The sequence below is a fragment of the Leucoraja erinacea genome, chromosome 2 (assembly GCF_028641065.1).
Source record: "Leucoraja erinacea ecotype New England chromosome 2, Leri_hhj_1, whole genome shotgun sequence".
Classification (NCBI taxonomy): Eukaryota; Metazoa; Chordata; class Chondrichthyes; order Rajiformes; family Rajidae; genus Leucoraja; species Leucoraja erinaceus.
Genome location: NC_073378.1, coordinates 124,412,826 through 124,424,676, shown reverse-complemented (window position 1 = coordinate 124,424,676; position 11,851 = coordinate 124,412,826). Strand labels below are relative to the sequence as shown.

The following is an 11,851-nucleotide window of genomic DNA, read 5'->3' as shown; positions in this document are numbered from 1 at the left end:
GCACTGTACTTCCGTTCAGCCGGGCTCAGGTGCCGACTGATAAAGGTGAGAGGCTGCCAGCGCCCATTCATCAACTGCTCGAGTACGGCCCCACCAGCAGTGTCAGAAGCGTCAACCGTCAGGGCAATCGGAGCATCAGCTCGCGGATGGACCAACATCATCGCCTTCCCCAGCGCCTCCTTTGCGCCTTCAACCGCAGCCGTGGCCTCTTCATCCAACACCAGTTCAAGCCGCTTGCTGGACAGGAACTTAAACAATGGACGCATAATCCGAGCAGCCGCGGGCACGAAACAATGGTAAAAATTGACCATCCCGACAAACCCCTGCAGCGTACGCACCGTGGATGGTCGAGGAAACTTACGAATGGCCTCAACCTTACTCGGGAGCGGCACCACCCCCTGCGGTGTAACATGATGCCCCAGAAAAGTGATGGCCAGTCCATATTCACTGAGATGCTGACAGAACACACGGAGATGGGCACAGTGCTCCTGACGAGAGCGACTGGTGACGAGGATATCGTCTAAATAAATAAACAAATAGTTACAACCTCGACCCACCATGCCCATGAGGTGTTGGAAAGCCGGCGCGGCGTTCTTGAGACCGTTCTTGGTCCGGCAACGGAGAGACCTGTAGCGCCTCCCGGATGGTAGGAGGGTAAACAGTCTGTGGTTGGGGTAAGAGCAGTCCTTGAAGATGCTGAGCGCCCTTCGCAGACAGCGCTTGCTTTGGACAGACTCAAAGGAGGGGAGTGAGGAACCGGTGATGCGTTGGGCAATTTTCACCACCCTCTGCAGTGCTTTCTGGTCGGAGACAGAGCAGTTGCCATACCATACTGTGATATAGTTGGTAAGGATGCTCTCGATGGTGCAGCGGTAGAGGTTCACCAGAATCTGAGGAGACAGATGGACCTTCTTTAGTCTCCTCAGGAAGAAGAGACGCTGGTGAGCCTTCTTGACCAGAGTTGAGGTATTGTGGGTCCAAGAGAGGTCATGTTGACTCCCAGAAACCTGAAGCTGGAAACACGTTCCACCTCCGTCCTGTTAATGTGGATGGGGGTGTGCGTGCCGCCCCTAGACTTTCTGAAGTCTACAATGAGCTCCTTGGTCTTCTTGGAGTTAAGGGCCAGGTTGTTATCAGCGCACCATGCTGCTAGGAGCTGGACCTCCTCCCTATAGGCCGACTCATTGTTGTTGCTGATGAGTAGCATCCCCCTCTCCAAGACCACCTCCAGTGAATCCAACTCTGCCCCCAGGACAGAGCCAAGCCTTCTTGATGAGCTTGTTAATTCTGTTGGCGTCCGCAGCCTTCGTCGTGTTACCCCAGCACACGACAGCAAAGAAGATGGCACTGGCCACCACTGATTGATAGAACATCTGCAGCATCTTACTGCAGACGTTGAAAGAGCCGAGCCTCCTCGGAAGGTACAGATGGCTCTGTCCCTTCTTGTACAGCGCCTTGGCGTTCCTGGACCAGTCCAGTTTACTGTCCAGGTAAACTCCAAGGTACTTGTACTCCTTGGTGAACTGCACATACACACCCTTGCTGGAGGCAGGGGTCTCCATCCATTCTGCTTCCATTGGTCTCTGACAAACACTTGGTTCCCCAGCCACTGATCAACCCACTCCATTGCTGTTGTCCAAGGCTGAACACACTGTTCTCAGTCAGATTATAGCTTTGCAAAACACAAAATATTGTGGACGGTGGCAATTTAAAATAAAGGCAGAACTGCTGGAAATACAGGCGTAGCACTATCTGCAAAAGGGAGAAAGAGGGGAAATGTTTCAGTTGCTGACTTTTCACATGATAAAAGAGCTCTGAACCTAATTTTTCTGAGCTTTTTTTAGATTTCAACTATCCGCTGTAATTGATTTCACATCAATATTTTATGCAGTTTCACTTTTCTTCCAGCAATGCCACTGAAGAACTTCTGTTCTTTTCTTTGTCCATATTTCTGCTTTATTTTCATCCTTTGTTCACCATAACACTGCTTTATATTAATTCTTCAAAAAGTGAGGGCATGCCTACTGAAAACCTTTCTCTTAGGGACTCTCGCTGCCATGAGGATTCAAACTGAGATTGCAGCATTTTGGATCCATGGTTATCTACTGGTGGCATTTGGACGCTGGCAGCACTATGGCTGTGACGAGGATACAGGAAGGCTTTGAGGGAGGTGGACAAGCAAAGTGATTGGCCAAGAATGGAGTATAATGGAGTAAATAAAGGTCATCCATTATCAGAAAACGAAGCTGATGTCCAATGAGATCTGCAGGACCTTCTCAATAACTCATTTGAAATTAACATGCAGGTTCAACTGGCCATTATTGCATGAGGAATTCAGTACAAGATTAGAGAAGCCTTGTTCCATTTATATACAGCTCTGGTGAGACTGAATTTACTGAACCCTCTGACCCATGGCTATCCAGATTACACTTCTTCCCATCCTGCTTCCTGTAAAGACTATCCCCTACTCCCAATTCCTCCGTCTACGCCACATCTGCACCCTGATGAGGTTTTCCATTCCAGGGAACGGGGGTTCCCCTCTTCCATTATAGATGATGCTCTTCTCGATATCCCGCAGTTCCGCTCTTGCTCCATCTCCCCCCCCCCCCCCCCCCCATTCGTAACAAGGACAGTCCCCCTTGTTCTCACCTCCACCCCATCAGCCCGCATATAGCATATAATCCTCCAACACTTTCGCCACCTCCAACCTCCACTACTGGCCACATCTTCCCATCTCCACCCCTTTCTGCTTTCCGCAGAGAACATTCCCTCCGTAACTCCCTGGTCAACTCGTCCCTTCCCAAGCAAACCACTCTTTCCCCAGGTACTTTCCCCTGCAACCGCAGGAGATGCAACACCTGCCCCCTATATCTCTCCCCTCGACTCTGCCCAATGACCTCGACAGTCTTTACAGGTGAGGCAGAGGTTCACTTGCACCTCCTCCAACCTCATCTACTGTATCTGCTGTTCCAGGTGTCAACTCCTGTATATTAGCGAAACGAAGCGCCGGGTCGGCGATCGTTTCGCTGAACTCTTCCGCTCAGTCGATCGTTTCGCTGAACACTTCCGCTCAGTCCTCCTAAACCTACCTAATCTCCCGGTTGCTCACCACTTTAATTCCCACTCCCATTCCCAATCTGACCTTTCTGCCCTGGGCCTCCTCCATTGACAGAGGCCCAGCACAAATTGGAGGAACAGCACCTCATATTTTGCTTGGGTAGCTTGCACCCCAGCTGGATGAACATTGACTTCTCTAACTTAAAGTAGCTCTTGCTTTCCCTCACTCTCCATCCCCTCCCCCTTCCCAGTTCTCCCACCAGTCTTACAGTCTCCGACTACATTTTATCCCTGTACTGCCCATTCCCCTCACATTCATCTGAAGAAGGGTCTTGACCCGAAACGGCACACATTCCTTCTCTGCAGTGATGCTGCCTGTCCCGCTGAGTTACTGCAGCATTTTGTGTCTACCTTCGATTTAAACCAGCATCTGCAGTTCTTTCCTAGACAATGTTATGTACAGGTCCAGTCTCCTCACGGAAAGAACGTTTTTTTTGAAAACATAGATGGGTGACATTTCAAGTGAACAGTCTCTCATATTACGCTTGGGTTGAGCAATTTTTAGGTAACCAAACTCCCTTTCCCTTCTCCCCCCCCCCCCCCCCCCCCCCCCCCCTCTCTCTCCCCTTGACTCCCCGACTCCATTCTTTCCTCTAGCTTCACAATTTGCAACTCTTCAATCCTTTGGTCTCACACCTTATTATCTTTTCATCTCTGGCCTTAGTCTAGTCATTTCAGATTCAACTTTATTGTCATTGTGCAGTGTATAGTACAGAGACAACGAAATGCAGTTAGCATCTCCTTAGAAGAGCGACATAAATATGAGCAGTGCTATTTACGTGCATAGTATTTTTTTTTTGCCCGCCAACATCTCCCTTCCCTGTATCCATTAGTAACTCGCAAGGCTTTGATCTGCCCCACTTCTCTTACAGCTTTCTAGCCCACAATCAGTATGAAGAAGGGTCCCAATCCGAAACATCAGCTATCTATGTTCACCTGAGATAGTGCCCAATATTTTGTTACGCCAAAATGTTACATCTTCTTTTTTTGTAATCCAGCAGCTTGCAATTCCTTCTTCACCAGCAATCCATCTGGTTCCTTCACAGCGACGTGGTGATCAGTAAAGCACATCCGTGTATTTACTTTCTTATGCATCTGACAAGATTCGGCACGAACATGATGGTTCGCTCAACCTTCTGCCGATGTGCTATGAAAAGTATGCTGAAGGGATGTATCTCAGCAATCTCATTTTCTTATCGAGGAGTAGAGATTAAAAGTTTGGATATCCAGGCTTAAGAAATGCTTCTCCTCTCACTGCTATCCGAATCCTAACCAATCACCTCTATCACAACCCATTCCGTGAGGTGCTGCAGTGTCATTTTGGTCGTTACCTCTTCGTTTACAAGAATGATTCCAGGAAAGAGAGGGTTAGGATATGATGAGAGTTTGACAACACTGGGCCTCTACTCGCTGTAGTTTAGAAAGTTGCGGGGGGACCTCATTGAAACTTACAGAATAATGAAAGGCATAGAGTGGATGTGGAAAGGATGTTTCCACTGGTGGGAGAGTCCAGGACCAGAGGTCATAGCCTCAGAATTTAAGGGCACTCATTTAGAAAGGTGAGGAGGAACTTCTTTAGTTAGAGCGTAGTTAATCTGTGGAACTCATTGCCACAGAGGTTTGTGGAGGGTAACAGTGGATATGTTTAAGGCAGAGATAGACAAATTCGTGATTATAACAGGTGTCAAGGGTTATCGGGAGAAGGCAGGAAAATGGGATTAGGAGGCTGAGATCAGCCATAATTGAATGACGGTGTAGACTCGATGGGCCAAATGGCCTAATTATACTCCTATAACTTGTGAACTTGTTATTTTGTTTTTGTGTTTTAAAATCATTTTGCGTTTCTTGGATACGGCACTACAAAGTTGCATAATTCTGAAATTTTACACTTGTTGAATTTGTCATTGAATCTAACACATCTCGGAGTTTCATGTTAGAGAAAATAGAGGTGTGGAGCTATTACATGCCTCTCATCCAGGCTGACCAAGTTAACTTACCCAACTAGTCCCACTTACCTGCACTTTGCTGATATTCCTCCAAACCTTTCCTCCCTATTAACCTGTCCAAATGTGTTTTCAATGTTGTAGTTGTATCTGCCTCTACCACCTTCTTCTCGCAGCTCATTCAGTATATCCACCACTCGCTGTATGAAAAAATTGACCCCTTTTAAAATCTTTCCCCCTCAACTTCAAACTATGTATTCTAGTTTCAGTTTCCTAACCTGAGACATTCACCTTATTCATGCATCTCATGATTTAAAAATAGTCCCAGCCTGTCCAGCCTCTCCTTATAACTCAAACCCAGGAACATCCTCGTTAATCTATTTACACCTTTTCCAATTTAATGACCTCCCTCTGTTACAGGGCAATCAGAACTCAAAGGTTCAAAGGTATTTTATTGTCATGTGCACCAATCAAGGTACAGTGAAATTCGATTTACCATAGAGCCATACTAAAAAAAAAGCAACAAGACACACAACCACATAAAAATTAACATAGCCATCCACCACAGCAGATTCCACATTCCTCACTCTGATGGAAGGCAATAAAATCTAATCTTCTTCCCTCTATTCTCCCTCGGTCAGGGCAGTTGAACCATCCGCAGACGGAGCGATTGAAGCTCCCGCAGCCGGCGATCGAAGCTCCCGCGATCGGGGTGGTCGAAGCTCCCGCGGTTGGAGCTCCCGAAGTTGTTCCCTAACCAAGGGACCGCCAGCTCCACGATGTTAAGTCCTGCAGGCTCCCCTAGTTGGAGCTCCCAAAGTCGATCCCCAGCAAGAGGACGCCAGCTCCACTATGGTAGGCCGTAGTGCAGACTGAGATACGATATGGAAAGAAAATCGCATCTCCATCAAGGTAAGAGATTTTAAAAAGTTTTTCCCAACCATCACACATAACAAAGCTATAGAACACTAAAACATACATTTAACACATACTAAAAATGAACAAAGAAGAAAAGGACGAGACAAACTCCAGGTTAGCCATTTTACTCCAGGTGTGCATTAACCTCGTATCCTTTCCTCTCCTCCTCATCCCATTGTCCTTAGCTTTGGCCCTGCTGAACACTTGGATGATATTGTCTCAGTTTTCAATTCATATTTTGCTGTTTTAAAAGTGAATGTATATACATCTTGGGTGTTTTGTTAATTCATTGGTAAAAATGGTAGATGCATTGTTCACACTTTTATTGAATCTTTCTGCCTCACCCCTCCTACTTCTCAAAGATGTTAATTTTAATGCCATTTATTTCTCAGGACCATTTAAAGTTACCAATGGCACTTGAAATTATTGTTGCAAGTTTTATCACATGATCTCCCTTTTTCACCTACCTTGTTGGCTCAATTAGATTTGTTTTAATAACTGATCCATCGAATCACTGACAATTATTTTTTCCCTCTCCTGAGCTGTTCGCAGCACCATCCAAGATGTACTCAGTGTACTCAGAGCCGGACATCATGTATTGCTGGAAGATCATCAACTCTGGCAAAGACGTCCTTTGGTCTGCCTGGACTTTGTTAACCTACCTGCAGAGCAAGATGTCCGTCAGGGAATGTTGCCGACCCGCCCGCTCCAGACTGCAGGAGTATGTGCTGAGGGTCGCACTGAAGCTCGGTGCAGCCAACGTCAAGGCTGGTTGGGAGGACCACAGTTTTGGGTCTTTCCGCTGCTGGACATTGGCGGGCAGGGTGTGATGGAGATGCTTCTCAAATAAGGGAGGGGATTTCACACCGGGGGGGGTCACATGAGTGGCAAGGTTGTGGGGTAAAATTGTGTAATTTGTGTAAACGCTAGTTAACGACTAATTGAATGTATGTATAGCCTGAATGGTTAGAATGTCGGAAGGATTTTTGCACAGTTCCTGTATTGTACATTTTTTAAACTTGAATAAAGGTTATTTTGATTTTTAAACAATCCAAGTGATTAACCTATGGTCCAGCAGTACGAATATTGACCTCTAACTTTGTGACCTACTGTCCCCCGATTAAATTTTATCTCTGTATGCTTCGTTGTCACCTTCTCCTAGCTAACAATGAGCAATTCTACATCTTCCTTGACCCCCATCCTCTTTGATGTCTCCTCTTCACATCTCACCCTTCCTTATCTCTGTGTCTCCTTCTCCCGACTGTCTGAAGAAGGGTCCCTGACCCGGAACGCCACACATTCCTTCTATCCAGAGATGCTGCCTGTCCCAGGGTTACTCCAGCATTTTGTGTCTATCTTCACTGTAAACAAGCATCTGCAGTTCCTTCCTAGAGATCAAGGGGACAGTCAGACTGGTTGGAGAACTAGGACGGGGGAGGGGTGGAGAGAGAGGGAAAGCAAGGGCCACTTGAAGTTAGAGAAGTCAGTATTAATACCGCTGGGGTGTAAATTTGGGTGGGCAGTTTACCCACCAGCAGTATAAATATTAACTACTCTAACTTCAAGTAACCTTAGTTTAGTTTAGTTTATTGCCACGTGTACCGAGGTACAGTGAACAGCTTTTGTTGCGTGCTAACCAGTCAGCAGAAAGACGACACGTGATTACAATCGATCCATTTACAGTGTACAGATACATGATAAAGGAATAACATTGAGTGGAAGGTAAAGCCAGCAAAGTCTGATCAAGGATTGTCCAAGTCTCATCGAAGAGGTAGATGGTAGTTCAGCACTGCTCTCTGGTTGCGGTAGGATGATTCAGTTGCCTGATAGACTGGTGTTCCCCAGACTGTGGGCAGGTTACACCCCAGCAGTATGAATATTGACTTCTCCTAGGCTGTCCCCAATGATTACATCTTCTCCTAGCTAACAGTGAGCAATTCTACATATTCCTTGACCCCCGTATCCCCTTTGATGTCTCGTCTTCTCACCTTACCCATCCTTAGCTTTATCTGTGTCTCTCCCTCCCCCCTCCCCTCCCCTGACTCTCAGTCTGAGGAAGGGTCTCGGCCCGAAACGTCACCCATTCCTCCTCTCCAGAGATGCTGCCTGGTCCCACTGAGTTACTTTGTGTCTCCCTGCAAGGCTGCAACACATCGATTTTGAAGCCAGCCCTCACCTCTCGGCACCGACACCAGCTTGCTCGGCTGGTCTGGATTCCGGCTGGTAGTTAGTTGGTCGAGGAGGAGGGAGGGAGGAAGAGGGAAAGGAAGGAGGGAGGAGGGAGGAGGAAGAGGAGGAAGAGGAGGAAGAGGAGGAAGAGGGATAGAGGGATAGAGGGAGAGAGGGAGGGGGGAGGAGGGAGGGAGGGAAGAAGGGAAGAAGAGGAAGGAGGAGGGAGAGAGAGAGAGAGGGAGGGAGGAGGAGGAGGTGGAAGGAGGGGGAGGGAGAGGGAGGGGAGGAGGAGGGTCGGCCCGCCGTTGCCGCCGCCGCCGCCGCCGTTGCTGCCGTTTCCCGCCGCACTTGATGGACGAAAGGGGAGAAGATGGCGGCGCCCACGCAGAGCGGATCATCATGGCGGACGCGTCCAGGTGCAAGCACAGAAAGCAGGCGAACCCGAGGAGGAAACACGGTGAGTCAGGGCCGCTTCGCATCCCCCTCCCTCCCCGAGGAGGCGGGTCAAACCGCGCAGGTGTTTGACCCGCATTTTCGGGTCCCCTCCCCCCTAAGAAAAAACAATAACCGAGAGCGGCAAAGAATGAGCTGTGATGGTGGTGGTGGTGGGGAGAGGGGTACGCTGGCCTGGCCTGGCCGCCCACTCACTCCACTCCACTCCCCTCCCCTCCCCAGTGCTGGCCTCAACTCTGACCTTTTCCCTTTGCAGCGGCTCTTGCGGTTGTTTTTAAAATATCTGTGTGTGGAACAACATGGGTACCTGGCGGGCTGTGGTCGTTTATCGGGCCTGCCCCTCCCGTCTGTCTGTCCTCTCTCCCTCCTTCCCTCCCCCTCCCTCCCCCCCCCCTCCACCTCCCTCCTTCATCCCTCATCCCTTCTCCTCCTCCCCCCCTCTGTCCCATCTCTGTCCTCCCTCTCCCTCCTCCATCCTCCTCCCTCCCTTCCTCCTCCATCCCTCCCTCTGTCCTCCCCCTCCCCCCCCTTCCTCCTCCACCCCCCCCCTTTTCTCCCCTCCCCCTTCCTCCCTCCTCCCTCCTCCCCCTCCCTCCCTCCCTCCATCATCCCCCCCCCATCCCTCATCCCTTCCTCCTCCCCCCCTCCTCTGTCCTTCCCTCCCTCCTCTCCTCCTCCTTCCTCCCTTCTTCCTCCCTCCTCCCTCCATCCCTCCCTCCCTCCTCTATCCACCCCCCTCCCTCATCCCTTCCTCCCATCCATCCCTCCTCTGTCCTTCCCTCCTCCCTCTATCCCCCCCCTCCCTCCCTTCCCTCCATCCCTCCCTCCTCCTATCCCCCCCATCATCCCTCCCTCCTTCATTACCCCTCCTCCATCATCCCTTCCTCCTCCAGCATCCTCCCCTCATCCCTCCCCCCTCACTCCCCCTCCTCATCCCTCCCTCCTCACCCCCCCATCCTCATCCCTTCCTCCTCCATCATCCCTCCTCCATCCCCCATCCTTCCCCGGTAGCTTGTCACTCGGAGCCTCGAACGCCCATCGCTGAGCCAGGCCGGTGTGGGCGTGTGCCGTGCGAGCACCTGCTACAAGCAACAGCAACCCTGGTGGGGCTTACGAACACTTTCTTAAATGTAGTTTTTGAAGTTCTTAATGGGCTTTGTGGGGGTGGGTGGAAAGGAGGGGGTAGTTGTAGTAATAGTATTGGTGGTAATAGTATTGGGAGGGAGTAGTAGTAGTAGTAGTGGAGGAGGGGGGTATTAGTGGTGGCAGTGGGATGGAGGGGGTGGTGGTGTAGTGGTGGATAGAAGTATTGGGGTTGGGAGGAAGGGAGTAGTGGTGCTGGCTGGGTGGGAGGGAGTAGTAGTGGTGGTGGGGAGGGGGTAGTGGGTGGGATGGGATAGTGGTGGTGGTGTGGGGGGGTAGTGGTAGAGGGTGGGAGGGGATAGTGGTAGAGGGTGGGAGGGGATAGTGGTGGTGGTGGGTGGGAGGGGATAGTGGTGGTGGGTGGGAGGGTATAATGGTGGGTGGTGGAGAAGTAGTGATGGTGGGAAGGCCTTGCAAGGTGTTGTGCCTCCCTACATTCAAGTTTTTTTTGTTTATTCTACCTGGGTATAACATCTTAATATCAAGTTGATGGGTTAGGGGAAATAGTGCAAATCCTGGAATGAATACTTTAATTCCCACGGAAAACCAATACAGATGTGCCAGCTGCCAAGTAATATGGTTCTTAAAATTAAACAATTCTAATGAATATTATCCATAACAATAAGTTGTCATTTAAGCATCTTTAATCATTGATAGACACAAAAAGCTGGAGTAACGCAGTGGGACAGGCAGCATCTCTGGAGAAAAGGAATAGGTAATGTTTTGGGTCGAGACCCATCTTCAGACTGACCGAAATGTCACCTATTCCTTTTCTCCAGGGATGGTGTCAGACCTGCTGCGTTACTCTATGTTTTTGTGTCTATCTTCAGTTTAAACTGCACACGCAGTTCCTTCACATACATCTTTAAGTATAGTCTTGTCTGACTAAACCATTGAATATAGTGTCTGTAAAATTCAGAAACTTTCTTCAATCAGCCCAAGTAATTTTTTTCCAGTTACATTTAAGGGATGTCAGTGACAGTCGAGCAATCAATATTACTTCATAAAGTAAATACTTTCCAGTGCCTTTGGTACAAACAGCTGTATTTAATTTTTGGTCAAGGTATGCAATTTATTGCTTCATAACATGATTTAAAAGCACCTCATTCTTTTGCAATTTTCTAGGACTAGGATATCACAAATATTAACATAACATACTGTTGTATTTACATGACATTGCTGTGTTTGGAACAGAATATGCACATCATTACGTCCCTTTGATCTGATTGCTTGGATTTTGAACTACTTAAAATTAGTTAAGAATTTTATGTTTATATCGTATTAGGAGATTTTTAAATTAAATGTTGCAGGAAAAACAAATTTGCTATCTGTGTGTTCATTTCACAGTCAAATAATTGACCTAATTTTATGTTCATATATTGGTTGTTTATCTACTGTCAAAGAATAACAACCTTCCAGATTTACACTCAAAAATGTACATATTTACTCTTTGACCTCTAAGATTATATTTGCATTTGCATTAGGTATTGATTTTCTGGCCATTGCTTTTCTTAAATATGTTGTTGATTTATATATTGTGGAAATGGGGTTTATCTTAAGTTTTGTGCAAAATAAAGAGTTGTTATGTAGCTAGTTTTTAGAAAGTTTTTGCACTTTCTTGACATTAGTTAATTAAATTAGTAATTGCTTTGGGACAATTTAGGTACACTGTAATGTAGCTTGTAGAATGGGGCAATTTTCAAACGGATCAACACTATTCCAAAATGCTGGAACAATTAGAATTATATTATATTCGTTATGCTGCACCTGTTATTCTTGCCTTTTGTCCTAACACTAATTTTAGTAACAGAATCTTCATGGTGCCCTAGGAGCATTGTAAGCTAACTGCTACTTTAATCAGAAAAAAAGGTTTATTTCGATTGCCAGTCCATTTTTATTACACAATGGATGGGTAACTGGCATAAACTCTGAGATTAGGGTTCACTTGGTCTGATTAGATAAAAATCTTGTCATGGGTATAAGAGTCCAGGATGAAATTAAGCTGAGTTCTCATCTCTTCGCTTCGAATGGACAATCTTTTTAGGCCATGGGATGTGTTTGAGGATAAATGAGGAGAAGGTTTCATTTGTATAGGAATTCTCTTG

The 11,851-nt window shown here is 47.6% G+C and overlaps 1 protein-coding gene across 2 annotated transcripts in view; it reads left to right on the top strand.

Moving 5' to 3' along the window:
- Nucleotides 1-8,463: 8,463 nt before the first annotated feature.
- LOC129715160 (zinc finger protein 438-like) overlaps nt 8,464-11,851 on the top strand; it is a 186,580-nt gene continuing 183,192 nt past the window's right edge. For both annotated transcript variants that reach the window (XM_055665036.1, XM_055665031.1), the window contains exon 1: nt 8,464-8,607. In XM_055665036.1, the coding sequence (XP_055521011.1) occupies nt 8,502-8,607 (106 nt within the window). In that variant the 5' untranslated portion in view covers nt 8,464-8,501. The remainder of the gene's footprint in view (nt 8,608-11,851) is intronic.